Here is a 14,594-nt window from a genome sequence, read left to right on the forward strand (position 1 = left end):
TTCTTGGCAAGGTATATACAAATGGCGTCATGGATATTGCAGTGTGTTGCTTGAAGCTGTGGCAGATTATGACATGTGGATTTTGCATTCTTTATTTGGCATGGCGGGATCACACAATGACATCAACGTGTTGCAGCAGTCTCCGATGTTCAGCAGACTAATGGAAGGCCATGCTCCACCATACAACTATGAGATCAATGACCACCAATATACCAAAGGCTATTATCTAGCCGATGGTATATATCCAAAATGGGCCACTTTTGTCAAAACAATCTCGAATCCACCAGGTCTGAATAATCTCCACTTTGCTACGCGACAGGAGGCTTGTAGGAAGGATGTCGAGCGGGCATTTGGTGTGCTTCAAGCTCAATTTGCAATTGTCCGGTACCTTGCTCTAAGCTGATCTCACGACCAAATGTGGGAGGTGATGCATGCTTGTGTGATCATGCACAACATGATCATCGAGGATGACCGCAAGAATCATGCCAGGACACATGTTGGTCCCTATGAGTGTCAGGGCCCTCTTGCGGAGGTTGATCATGAGTTGCCTGCTGATTTTGCTGATTTCCTCGCCATGCACGCATAGATCCGTGACAACAATGTTCATGATCAACTTCAAGCTGATCTCGTTGAGCATTTGTGGAGGATCAAAAGATTATCAACAACTGTCGCGGCGCCTTGATCTAACCCTATTTATTACATGTGTTTAGTTGTTTTATTGTTTGTTGTATTTTAATTTAAAAACAATCTCCGCAAACATATTTATTTGTATGCTATATTTGATAATGGTTGTGTTATCAAAAATTCTTAAAAAGAGTTTTGGGGTGGCGTTTGGGGGACGCGACTGGGGAGCGATGTCCCCAAACGCGACACAAACAAAACACGTCTCCCAAACGCTCAATCTAACGCCGTTTTGGGGGACACGACAGGAGATTAGAGGATCATTTGTTGCCGTACTACCTCTCACATACGGCCTTAAAAATAACGCGGATATGAATCAAAATTTGTCTTTATCAAATTTTCTTATACCTTATAACTAGTCAAAATACTAAAACAATTGTCTGATTTCAATACAAGAAAAAGGATTCTGAAACTGAGGTATGAGTGAATGTTAAATTTCGTACGACATCTTGTTTGAAGGATTCCTTAGTAAACATTTCTAATCAAACTTCCATCATGGGTAGAATTTAAGACTACACATTTTCTATAGAAATTCTTTAAATCAATCAGGCCCTAGATGCTTTGTATGAATTTGAGGTGAGGCAGGAAGATTGACCCAGGTGATCCGCCAGTCCATCTGAGCAAAGATGTTTTTTTGTGCTCGTCGACGTTCTGGAATTGGGGGCAGGTTGATGAAAGCTCAAACGCCGAAAAGGACAGCGGCGAGGTGTGGGGTAGAGAAGTAGAACCAAGGAAAGAGAGCCCCGCTTGAGGCTCCGGCACACCAGGCGCAGCAGCGCCCAGCAGCACGTCCAGCCTATCCAATCCACCCATCCGCTACCTTGTCCGTGCTCCACAACCTCCGCTCGATTCCCGGCTCCTCCACTCCACCCACCACCCACCGCCGCCACATCCTCCCGCTCGCGATGGCGGTCACGCGCCTCGCCGTGGCCGCCGCCCTCTCGGCCGCCCCGCCGTCCTCCTCCTCCCGCAGCCGGCGGGTCTCCTTCCTCTCTTGCCGCCCTCTCGCCGCCGCCTCCTGCTCTCGCGCGTCCAAGGCCCTGCGCGCCGCCGCAGCCCCCGCCGCCGACCCGGTCGACGAGGAGGCCCCCTCCTCTCCTCCCCCCTCAGCCTCAGGTGCGCCGCTCTTTCTTTGCTTCCTGTCTCTTCAGATTTCAGATTGGACGAAGTGGACCAGTGGGTCATTGCTTTCTTGGTCGTGCAGATCCTGGCCGGGGAGTGGAGAACCTGGTGATCATCGGTTCTGGCCCCGCAGGCTACACCGCGGCAATCTACGCCGCGCGGGCCAACCTCAAGCCCGTCGTCTTCGAAGGCTACCAGGTCGGCGGCGTTCCCGGAGGCCAGCTCATGACCACCACCGAGGTGGAGAATTTCCCCGGCTTCCCCGATGGCATAACTGGACCTGATCTCATGGACAAGTAAGTAAGGATACTCAATACTTACACTGAATTATTAACATAGTGCTCAACTACCATTGTGGGATTTAAACCAGAATGCGGAAGCAAGCAGAGCGCTGGGGCGCAGAGCTTCACCAGGAAGATGTTGAGTTTGTGGATGTGAAGAGCAGGCCGTTTGTTATTCGTAGCACGGACCGAGAGGTAACCGCTTTCTCTTCTTCCTCTTGCCGTGCCATGTAATTTGTTTGGACTCACACTTATCTCTTTTACCAAGTTATATAGTGTGTCACTATTCAATGGTTAGTATTGCCAGAATCAGCCTCCTTGCATAATAAAAACAAGGGAAAGGCTGCCTAGAAATATCGTTTGGAGCTTTCAGCACTGGGTACTCCACTTTTTTTTTTTTTGCAATGATTAGTATGTGATTTAAGTAAAACTAAGATCCATTGAAAAAATAAAGGAAACAAACTAGAGCTACTGAAAATTGCAAGAGAAATAAAAAGAGCTGAACCAGTGTGGTATTCTATGTGATTTACTTAGTTAGGTCTTTGTCTACTTACTTTCCCGACATTCGTCTCTGTATATGTATATCGATTGATAGCAGTCACATAACTTTATAGTGCACATGAATCGTTTTGCATCTTTTTTTCTGCACTAAAATCTCAGTGGCATACGTAGGTGAAATCTCACAGCGTAATCATTGCAACTGGAGCTACTGCTAAGCGCCTCCGGTTACCCCGCGAAGAAGAATTTTGGAGTAGAGGTATCAGCGCATGTGCAATATGTGATGGGGCATCACCACTGTATAAGGGTCAAGTTCTTGCGGTAGTTGGAGGCGGCGATACAGCTACTGAGGAAGCGATATATTTGACAAAATATGCCTGTCATGTTCATTTACTTGTTCGAAGGGAGCAACTACGAGCATCCAAAGCTATGCAGGACCGGTAAGACATTTTCCAAGTCTTTTCCCTGTAAAAGTATATCCTTCACTGTGTTTTTATATAAAAAATAGTCTTATCTGTTCATGTAAAATTTTCACCCATGGATTGTCAAGATTTCGCTTATTTTCGGTGTTAGCATCTGCTGGTAGCTTAAACAACTGTAAAAGGAATATATGATTATTTTTTCTACCTTTCATCTATTGTAAATATTGTCAACTCATTCGCCGTTTGATGATGTTCATGGTAATAAGTTGAGTTACCACTTTAAAATGTTGGTTTAGTGCCATTGTGCTCCATTAATATTTCAATTATTGCCTGACGCGAAGTAAGCCTAGCTGCAGCTTGGTTCATAGGTTGTTATTCACTTATTTAGGTTCTGTTAATCACAATATTGCCTGAGATTTCGTAGAACTTGAGGGCTATCATTGTTTTGGAACTTATGGTAGATGAATCTGTTGAAGTTCTTTGAAGGATCTTAGCTCATCTTCAGTTGCATAATATATTAATGAAGTAAAATTTCAATTGCCTGGATGTTTGGTTAACAGGTTGATTATGGCGAATGTTTCAGAGTACTCAACAACCCCAACATAACAGTACATTTCAATACAGAAGCTGTGGATGTTGTCGGAAATTCCAAAGGCCAGATGTCCGGTATTCAGTTGCGGAGAATTGATACGGGAGAGGAATCAGTTCTTGAGGTGAAAGGTCTATTCTATGGGATAGGACATACTCCAAACAGTCAGCTGCTACAAGGTCAAATTGAACTTGATAGTTCTGGATATATTTTGGTTGAAGAAGGCAGTGCAAAAACTTCAGTTGACGGCGTATTTGCTGCTGGTGATGTGCAGGTAACTCCATGCTTCACTCCCTTTTAGAAACTCCTATACAGTTCTAAAGTGTGTAGCTTAAAAAAAGTGGATTTAATGCTGCATTTCATGTGTGCCATCACCTCGCGACGTCATTTCTTATAGACTATTCCAACTTGCTTGGGAAAAAGGCTTTGATGTTGTTTGTTTGCTAGTAGTACATCATGTCTTGATGGCTCAAGAGTGATATGATATCCCTGCCTCTTAGTGTTTGGAAGATTCCTCGCTGTGAAATGCAATTTTTGTAAGACATAGGCCTTGTACCAAGTCATCATTAGATATCTATTCATGAAATAGGGACATTCCGTTATATTGTTTATTATTTCAGCCATTCTCATGACCGTTTTTGTTTTCATGGATCTTTATACGCAGGACCATGAATGGAGGCAAGCCGTTACTGCAGCTGGATCTGGATGCATCGCTGCTTTGTCAGTTGAAAGATACTTAGTTTCCAATGATCTTCTTGTTGAATTTCACCAGGTAATATTATTCACAAAATATGTGCACGCGCCAGCTTCATTTTGCTTAGCCGTCATTACTTAAATGGAAACTGTCCGATCGTATGCCTATGAATATGACCACTGGTCAGTATCATGTCTGTTGCGGTAGTTTCTGTTTATTTTTCTCCATATGCTAATTTGGCATCCTAGTTCCATATATTTCATTGAACGTAGCCAGATTGGATTTTTTTTGTATATATAAAGTTCACAGTTCAGACTTTATTTATCATGAGCTATAGCCATATAGAATTGTGAGTTGCTATAAGTTCCATATTAAAAATTATGCCTTTGTGGGTGTATAAAATTAGAGCTATCTTTAGTGCATGCATCATTAAAGCACTTTTAAGCTTTGTTGGGGGTTATCTTCCGTAACAATCAATTATGCTTATAAAATACAGTTTTGTGCTCTACTTGATTAAATTACAGCCTGTCCGTGAAGAACCAAAGAAGGAGATCGAAGGCAAAGATGTTGAGATGGGTTTCGACATTACTCACACAAAGCACAGGGGACAGGTGCCTAACATACTTTTGAATAGAGTGGATCATAAAAATTCAACTGTTCATGTCGAACTTGATCCTGAGCTTGCTATCTTTTCAGTATGCGCTCCGCAAATTATACCATGGGAGTCCAAGGCTCATTTTGGTTCTATATACTTCACCCACATGTGGTCCCTGCAGAACCTTAAAACCAATTCTGAACAAGGTTAGTTCTTAAATGTTTCTCATGCAAGATAGCGTACTTCTCTATGCTGGTGATACACGGTGTGATCACACTGGTAGCCTTGTAGGAACTAGGAACCTCTACCACTTGGGTGCTACATGTTAAATGTAATAGTTGCTCGACCACCATTGTAAAAGCACTGCAACTGCAACACTCCTGCTGATATATTGCTACATAAGTTCATCTTGTTTGTTTGTTTTGTTGCTTGCTAATGATTGTCTCATGCTTGTGAAATGATATTTCTTACAGGTTATAGATGAGTATGATGAAACCGTTCATTTTGTTGAAATTGACATCGAGGAGGATCCTGAAATAGCAGAAGCTGCAGGCATCATGGGAACACCTTGCGTTCAATTTTTTAAGAACAAAGAAATGATCAGGTTTGCCACATAGATTGGTCCTGCCAGTAATAATTTAATTTCAGTTCAGTTTTGTACTTTTGTGTCTTGTGTGCTCTCTTGTAGGAAGTAGTATGTTTCATATAGTTTCTACTGGACCACGGATACAACTTACGTAAACATTGGGTTAGCTGATATATGAGTATTTCATTGTTCTTTGTGAATCTTCTTGCTCTATGAGTATGACTACACCATTTTTATACATTTTACATAATTCCACTTCAGTAAGCCAAATTAGCCAGTGGCCCCCATGGTTATTTCAAATTGTCAGTGGTCATGGTTTTCAGAAATAATAAATCCCACAATAAACAGTTGCTGGATCAAACCACAGGCTTAAGTTGAGATGTCACCATCCTGAAAATGAGGCCAAAACACACCAAATAACCGACAGGTTGTATGTATGCCTAGAGATAAATCAGCTGTATGCGGTTATGTGGAACTCCCGTGCCTAGTTTACATGGTGTCTGCTACCCTTCTGATATTACTTAACCTTGGAAATGCAGGACTTTCTCTGGTGTGAAGATGAAGAAGGAATACCGAGAGTTCATTGAGTCGAACAAATGAGCTGAAGCTTAATATAGGTTCCAGGTTTTTGAAGTGTAATGGCCTTCATTTACCCATGTTGACTACATTTAGATGCCACTTCGGTGGCCAATTTTTTGTCAAATGTTGAGATGAGCCAGGTACAGTCAGATGTCATAGGAAATTAACTGACCGCCCCTATTGTTGAATCCAATACGATGGCGCAAAATATATTCTTTGTTGTACACAATATATGTCTTGTTGACCCCTTGTTGATCGCTTCCTCAACAATGTGCATACTTCTTCAGGTCTTTGCATTTTACAAACCAATGATATTCAGTCCACAAGATAATACACAATCGCAGATTACCAACTGTGTTTGGCATTGCGGTGAATTTGGCTCAACCAGTTCCTATTCCAGTTTCTATTTACCCCCGGACTTTGTTAAAGAAGAAAAGAAGTGCCTCGTTCATGAAGAAAAGAAGTGCCTGGTTCACGAAGAAAAGAGATATGCGTAGTTGAGGACATTCTGTTCATCATGCAGCTTCATGCCTGATCGAACTGAAACATCTCACCCGTATACCTTTCTTCCCTACGGGCTGTAGGAAGACAGATGGCACGGGATGCGTTTTTGAGAAATCCAATTCCAAAAATGACGGATTCTAAAAAAAAACTCAAAAAAATGACATATACAAAGTTGATTAGTTGATGGGAAGTGCTTCCGGACAGCTTTTAGAGGCATGGGTTAGTCACATCCCTCGATTTTTTAGGTTTTGTTGATCTTGCCGTTTGTGTTTCGAGGTTGGTGTTCTCATGTTTTAATTTTTTTTCTTTTCAATTGATTTTCAATTAAATCTATATGCTTGTGCGTAGATTGTCTTATGCATTGTAGATGTGTGTGTGCGCTTAGGATATATATATAGTTGGTTGCTCTCTAATGCTTGAAACTCACTCACCGGACATTTTGCCTACATGTTCTCGATGGTGCCGTCTTCGCCATGAGGTTAGGGTTTAGAGGGTCATCATAGCATTGCTCAGAATAATATTTATAGAGGACGGGGTGGGAACGCCATGTGTTAGAGCATCTCCACTCGCGTCCCCCAAACCGTCTTCCAAAGGGATTTGGGGCACGCCGGACAAAAAAACGTTCCCAACCGCGTCCCTCAAAGACGTTTTTTGTCCGCCGCGCCCCGAGCCCGTTCCCGCCCCACAGGAGATACTCCGGACACGCCGGACACAACGAAAAGCGAGGCGGGCTCCCACATGTCGGTGACTATTTCCATAAACCGTTGGTTCGCACCTTTTTTCTCGTCGCTCCTTCCCTCCCGCGCCTCCCACCCCTCCGCCGCCGCTGGATTTGCCAGCCGTTTCGACGGCTGATCTTTTCTGAGAGTCGGCACCGTCGTCGCGGCTGGCACTCTTGCTGCACGTTTCGCCGCCGCCGCTTCGCCAGCGAGCACCAGAACGCGCCGTCAAATCCGTCCCACCTCCGCGCACACAAGGTGTTCGACGACTTGCCAGGTAGGCGCGATTGGTCGCTGTTCGTTGCCTCGTCTGCCGCGGCGCAATTTTAACCATTGATTTTGCTTTAGACATGGATAGCGATGACGAGATGCTTGCCCTACTGGTGGAGGACGAGCAAACCTTCGACGACGACCTCCGGGAGCATTTGCTGATCATCGCGTCCCTCCAGGACATGCTTGACGCCGAGGCGGAGAAGAGGAAGAGGCCGCGCCGAGGAGGATCAAGGCCGAGGAGAAAGAAGTCGAAGCCCCGGTAGAGGATGGAGGGACATACCATGCTGCACAACAACAACTTCGCAGATGACGCAACTCATGCTGACAATTTTCGGCGCCGGTACAGGATGAGCAAGGATGATTTATGAACGGAAAACAAGTGTTGATGCTTTCTTAACAGATAAGCTAGATCACCAAGTAAATATAGTACTCCCTCCGATCCAAAAAAAAAAAGAGTCGGAACGGCAATTTTGCGAAAAAACCTCAAGCTCTTTTGTTTGTTAACCTCAACCTCAAGAATTAGATAGTGATCCTGGATCCGGCATTTTGATGCAGAAGTTGAGCCTATCAATTTTGTTGGCTGGTTTCAAATAAGGCTTTAAACTGTTCATGACTCGCTTAATTTCGCACCATTGGAATTTTCTCTACAATGGTAGACCGTTTGTTGAAAGGAATTGCCGTTATCCTCGATAGACCAAGGCCTTTCCTCTTGCGACCAGATCTCCCTTTCTTTTTATTAGACACATCAACTTATTATCCTCTTGCAATCTGCTCATTTGCCTTCCTCCATATTCGCTCAACTGTTCTTACACTCGTTTTCAGTAGATTAGCTACAAGTTCTTTGTCTTTTGGTTGTACCACTGTGCCTTTGTCTTTACTGAGTGCTTCTAATACAAGATAAACTCCAAACTTTATGATCATGTGGCATGTTTCTCTTTCTCTTAGCTGCAAAATGATGAAACTATGTTAGATGCAGTTGTATAACAATATGCATTTCTGTGATATGCATGTAGAAACTCAAGCAAATGAGCATATTTTAGCAAGCATCACATAATCGTTGTGGATGGGATTCACTGTATACTAGGAGAACATCATTGGATGGATGGAAGGGTGATTTCATGTAAGTATTGAGATTAATATGCATTTGTTTCAACTTCCAGTATGAACATTTTTCAAAGTTCAGAGACGTGTGTGCATAAGTTAGTTAGCACATACTTATACACACTACAGGGAATGAGAAGAGATATGCTTGCTCCTTTAGGTTTACATATTGTGTATTGTGTAGTCCAGTTTTAACAAAGTTATAAAAAACCAACTTAAAACCAACTTAAACCGTTTTAGTAAAATCTGGCCCAAATACCTTTTAGCTAAACTACCACGAAGGAAATTGCACAACTTCTTGTTCACGATGCTTCCATCGATAGCTAGACGTTTATGGTGACTTCGTCAATTTCAAGATCCGTCGAATCAATTTTTGAACTCAATCTTTCGAAGGTGCTCACAAGAATAGGATGTGTATACTGGCATCTATAGGAGTGAGTCTTAGTGAGCGGAGTTGGGGAGGTGCTCATGGAAATATAGCGTGTGTGCGTGCGTTTATAGAAGTGAGTGTATGTATGTACTAGGAAGCTTGCTTGTGCGGTGTGACGGGATAAAAAATCTAGATATGTGCCTTGTTCCCCTGACACGATTGCATCATTGATGTTGACCGCCCGAAGGTGATAACATGTGTGAGCATTACCACTACCGACACCATCTTTGACTGGTTGACGAAGCAGACATAGTTCTTGTTGCGCTGGTGGTTGCACATTGTGTGCTCTAACCACCTGACCTTCTGGTGTGATCGTGGTTGTGGAGACTTGCGAGTAACAGTTGACGATCGCTCCGTCGACAAAGACAAATCAAGAGTGAGTTAGCCGTTGACGCTAAAGAACAACACGCAGGGATCTTTTCTCCACATCACGACTGTAAAGGGACGGCGACGGCCATATGGTGGTGCATATATTGCCGCCAATCGACAACACCGGCACACCTCATAAAAAAAGACGGGTGCACCAAAAAGCATAATTTACATTTTACAAATTAACATAAATTAAAACTGAAAACGTAAAGCAAATTAACCATGAGTTAGATTTGGTCAATAGAGAATTTTGCAAACACACGCAACGTGAGCTAGCTATCTTTGATAAAAAAAATATAATCTCAAATACATCTAGAAGCTAGCCTCGAGTGCACGCCGTCCACAGTCCACACTACAGTCTACAGCTGCCCCGCGCCGGTCGCCTCCAGGCCAGCCGCATGTACTTCCTTGGGGATCAACTCCCGGCCAGCAGCATCTCCGTGCGGAGGCGCCCAGGGGCCGTACGCGCAGCTGCAGCTCGCATTATGCCTCTACAAGACTACAACGCCGATGTATTCAGTACATGGACGTTTGCAGTGGTCGCCAAGCTAGCCAGGTTCACTGACACCAAGCGGAACGAGGTTCCTGAAGGACCATGTCGGCGCGCCCATGGACATAGCAACGGCCGGCAACACCGCCCTCTTTGCGCACGCAGAGGAGCTACAGCCTTCTCTGCGCGGATCGACCGGGCCGGAGGCAGGCGAGGACGCAGTCGTACTGCCGTACTGGGCGCCGCCAATGCACCGGACGTAGGTGAGGATCTCCTCGTTGTCAACCTTGTCCCAGGGGGCAGACTCGAGGTAGTCTGAGCAGAATGACTGTAGCATTCCGGCCGAGTGCACCGCGGACAGCAAAGCGGGAGACGGGGTTGTGGCCGCAACCGCGATTTTTTTTGAAAATTTGAAAAATTTAGCGTTTTCAAAGATTCAAAGCTCTAGATTAGTTCAAGAATGCCGATTCCCTTTCAGGAAATTGTTTTTCTTAACTGAACACGGAAATATATTCCATTTTCCGTGACAATTGCACAATTCATCCGATTCCATAATTAACGAACAAGCAATTAGCTTTCGCCCACCCTCGGCCTCCACGGTTATCAATGGAGCAGTGCGTGCGTGGAAATCCGCGGTTGTTTTTCTAAAACTAAACGAACCGGTACATAAGTACAAACGGCATTAATGTTAAGAACAAAGTCCTCATCCCTGCCTCCACTCTCTTTAGCCTCTTGGATATTTTCTTTGCCTAGAAATACAGCCCGGGAATCCCACTGCCCAAGAATCCTGGGGGTCCTGGGTATTTCTTGGCCAGACCGCATGGAGGGTTAAATTGTGGACTATCAAGGCACTGAACAACACATATGCACAACAAAGGAGTAATCAATCGTCATGTAACTATAAAAGGTTGTATCATACCACACAAAATATGCTAATTTACCTGTAAACTGCTTCTCAGCCTAGCCTCCTCTGCCTCCAGCTGCAAAAGACATGTCATTAGCAACAAAAGAATTAACAAAATTTTAAACGCTGACTTGCTAGGAAATAAATCATCATCATACGTACGTCTTCATCGTCAAGGCATAGCTTAGGTCCGTTGAATGGCATGAATGTGTTCAGCACGTGACCACCAACATAACCAACATCGTTGGGGTGCTTCATATCAAAGTTTCCATGATTCATACAACCAAAGCAGTTACCTATATTCAAAAACATAGGAGACAAAGAGGGGAAAACTTTCCATTAACTGTCAAATCACAAACCAGGCAACAATAAAATAATTGCATGATGATAAAATGCAATGTAACAAAAAAGGATATTCTTCAGAATCACAAACCAGTTCAAGATATAGCAAATATAAAGCTCGGGATAAAGGATGATATAAATACTATCTAACACTTATGTCAAAGTTAACCCACGGATTAAACTGTACTTTTCAGCAGCAAATAAGTTAAGAGATAGATTACCATTATCAGTAGGTTTAACCATGTATAAACAGCTGACCGGCAATTCTTCAGAATCTCCTAGCATAAATATGACTTCAGCGAAGAAGACGTCGCTATAAACCGCTCCTTTAGTCTTTGCAGTGAAATTGATATGATGATACCAGGTGCGGACATCACCCTCACAAAATGGTTGGTAGCACCCTACAGCGTTGATTTCATATGCACGATCCTAAAACAATAAGAATGGATTTGATGAGCCATTAGTTGCTATGAACAAATACCAGGACAGAGAATGAGGGCTGGAGAGGGGGACAGAGAGCAAACCCCAAAAAGATTGTTATCCTCGTTATACTTGTCCACCAAAGCATGAACCAACTGGAGCTTACTATCACGGATTTCATCAACTGGTTCTGATCTCAAGGGCCTCCTCCTTGCGCCATCAGGATAGTAAAGACATTGACGTATAGCGATGTCCACTGGTGAAACATTATCCATCTTAAACCTAGTTTACATCAAAGTACTTCTACATGATTAGTACATGACACTTTTACATAAGTGTGGAGAATAAACAGTGATACTAAGAATTCTGAATTACTACTGCACAGTGATCATGTAATCAACAAAAAAAACTCAAATGTTTATACTTGCCTATAAGTAGTAAGTACATATAGATTTTCAACACACATATTTTTACTGTCCAAGAAAAAAACATCCATCTTTCATTTTCAAATCCTCAATTGGGTGCTCCTTTTGCACTGTTTTAGCTGACTGGTTAATGGAATTTACTGTTCAGGCTATAACTATAGTTTAGTACACGATGAAACAGAGTTGTGTGCTAACTGGATTGAGGATAACTAATTGCGGAGTACAAGTTACAATTCAGATAAAAATACCATACAGATATAAATAAAAGGTGACATCATTTCATAGCATTACACATGTGCTTTTCTCAAAGATACAGTTACGAAAATGCAGAGGTTGCAAAATGGGAATTTAGAGAACGTGTTCGTTGGAATCTTTTCCTACCAACTCAGCTCTTCCCTAGCCTAACTTAGGACAATTCCTTCATTTCTCGATCCATGCCATAAGAATTGAACAGGTGGGCTGAAAATCTAGAAGGAAGTTGAGGAACTTTACATTTTTGGATCGCGGCGGCCATGAAGATAGCGCTCAATCCCACGTTCTGCTTCCTGCAGGGTCTGATATATCCCACCAACGTGAGGATATGTGTGGTAATATCCCGCATGGTCAATCCTGATGTAGAAGTCAATCCCCCACTGAAATTGTACCCGGCGCAGAAAAGGTGACCCTAGAGACGGGGTAAGGCGGCGCCCTAGAGGCCTCTGAGGGTAGTGAGAATGTGGCGAGATAGGCTGGTAGGGGCAGAGCCATGCTGGCTGCTGAGGGAACAAGGATGGCTGTTGCGGACAGGGAAAGTAAGGGTGACTTCTTTTGGGCTTATAGAGCAGTTTCTAGGTGGCAAACCGCTGAAGCCCAAAAGATCAGCCCAATTTCTGGCCAGCTTCCTCCCACCGAGAAGCCCATTTTCTGTACGTAGCGAGAAACTGGTCTCGACCAGTTTCTAGGAATTTCCCGAGCTTCTCCAGCCCGAATCGACGAGCGAGACCGTCACGCCCAGCCCCGCATCGCTCGAACCCCCACCTCCCGCATCGCTCGACCCCCACCTCCCATGGCGATAGTTTGACCCCGACCTAGGGTTCCGCCCGCGCCGCCGCTCCCCGACCGCTGACCCCGCCGTCGTCACCGCAGCTCCGGCAGGGCAGCCGCGGCGCCGCCCCCCGCCGCATCCCTCCTTTTCTCGCCCCGCGACGGCCGGTTCTCCATCTGCAGCAAGGACGCGGCGACGATCTCTCTGCTCCGCTCCCGCCGGCCGACCGTCGACGCGTTTCTCCTCCAGCGGTGATCTTCCCCACCGACGCCGACCTACAGCTCATCCAGTTCGAGCTCGCCCCAACGACCTCGATCTCTCTGCTCCGCTCCATCGATGTCGTCCTCACAGCCACCGGTACTAGCTCCTTCCAATGTTTGTTCTTGTTAATTTGACATTGTGCTAGTCATTGATGTACTGGTAATGCCCCTGAATATATATGAAACCATGTCTCTTCTTTCCGTTCTGTCCCTGAATATATTTCTGAGTTGTTTCCCCCAATATATTTTTGCAGGTTGCATCAATTTTACGAAGTTTCAGTCCCTGGACAGTTTGTTGATTAGGGTGCAGAGAGTGCAGAACATATTGGCCAGTGTGGCATTAGAAAGCTCCTGCATATATTTCTGTCACTACTTTATCATGAGATTTTGTGTGGTATTTTCTTCATTCTTTCATAGGTTGCAGATGCTATTAAAACTGATTACTTGCTATACATATCAATGACACTCCAGCAGCTTACTAGGTTTACAAGATGCTCAGTTACGGTACTCTTTCATTCAGTTTTATCTTGGTCGATGAGTTGGCTTTCTCGCTATAGACGAGCACCTACATCTAGGATCCCTTCAGACCACATTGATGTTCAGGTTAACTTTCTCAAATTGATAGTCTTACCAATGGAAATCCTCTGCCTCCATTTAATTTGCTTTGTTTCTCCAAGATCTCATATTTACAACAATCTAACGCCCTAACTTGCAGGCTCTGAAGTGGACATAGTTTTCAGAAGTTTTATTTGTTAACTTTTTTAGGGAAGTTTTATTTGTCTACTTTTTCTGTAAGCTTAAATATGTTTTGTTATTTGATGCCATAAATACAAGACGCCCTCTATCTGAAATTTAAATAGATTGTTTGATGCATAAGAGAGTAAATTTTAGATCATTAGCATGGTGGGAAATTGTTGTGACTTACTAATTGAGCACATCGGTGTAATTGACACATACTAAAGTGTATATGAACATGGGATGCATCACAAGCAGATATGGAAAAATGTTGTTTGTGCAATTTCGTTCTTCCATTCTTTTTCTATGAGTGCACAATGTGTGCATAAAAATTCCGCAGCAACGCGCGGGTTGTTATCTAGTTATTGTAGTTTCGGATCCACTAAGACATTTATTTATTTTATTTCGCATGTACTAAACTATGACACCATTATTTTATTATCATCCGACTTTTCATAATTTCCTTGATTCAATTCTAGCTCATTATCTACTAAAAAGCAACATATATATGATATCATCACTTATTTAAAGCACATATCAAATCTTGGGGC

General features: G+C 43.6%; 2 protein-coding genes and 1 long non-coding RNA gene across 3 annotated transcripts; 2 read left to right on the plus strand and 1 right to left on the minus strand.

The window, feature by feature from the left end:
* The first annotated feature begins 1,586 nt into the window (after positions 1 to 1,586).
* On the plus strand, positions 1,587 to 6,278 carry LOC124673471 (thioredoxin reductase NTRC-like). The gene is made up of 10 exons (XM_047209548.1): positions 1,587 to 1,797; positions 1,886 to 2,099; positions 2,174 to 2,279; positions 2,757 to 3,022; positions 3,588 to 3,867; positions 4,258 to 4,365; positions 4,812 to 4,898; positions 4,984 to 5,088; positions 5,356 to 5,486; positions 6,008 to 6,278. Exons 1-10 carry the CDS (start codon positions 1,587 to 1,589, stop codon positions 6,066 to 6,068), a joined length of 1,569 nt encoding a protein of 522 aa, XP_047065504.1. The 3' UTR covers positions 6,069 to 6,278.
* Positions 6,279 to 10,616: 4,338 nt separating this feature from the next.
* On the minus strand, positions 10,617 to 12,797 carry LOC124679107. Its single transcript, XM_047214930.1, has 6 exons — positions 12,517 to 12,797; positions 11,704 to 11,881; positions 11,401 to 11,608; positions 11,000 to 11,133; positions 10,875 to 10,913; positions 10,617 to 10,784 (listed from the first exon to the last, which is right to left on the minus strand). Coding segments are annotated over exons 1-6 (663 nt in total). The 5' UTR covers positions 12,519 to 12,797; the 3' UTR covers positions 10,617 to 10,682.
* Positions 12,798 to 13,247: 450 nt separating this feature from the next.
* LOC124669216 lies at positions 13,248 to 14,280 on the plus strand. The gene is made up of 3 exons (XR_006992066.1): positions 13,248 to 13,405; positions 13,563 to 13,911; positions 14,024 to 14,280. It is a non-coding gene; the product is annotated as an uncharacterized LOC124669216 (long non-coding RNA).
* Positions 14,281 to 14,594: the final 314 nt, after the last annotated feature.

The sequence above is a fragment of the Lolium rigidum genome, chromosome 7 (genome assembly GCF_022539505.1).
Source record: "Lolium rigidum isolate FL_2022 chromosome 7, APGP_CSIRO_Lrig_0.1, whole genome shotgun sequence".
Classification (NCBI taxonomy): domain Eukaryota; kingdom Viridiplantae; phylum Streptophyta; class Magnoliopsida; order Poales; family Poaceae; genus Lolium; species Lolium rigidum.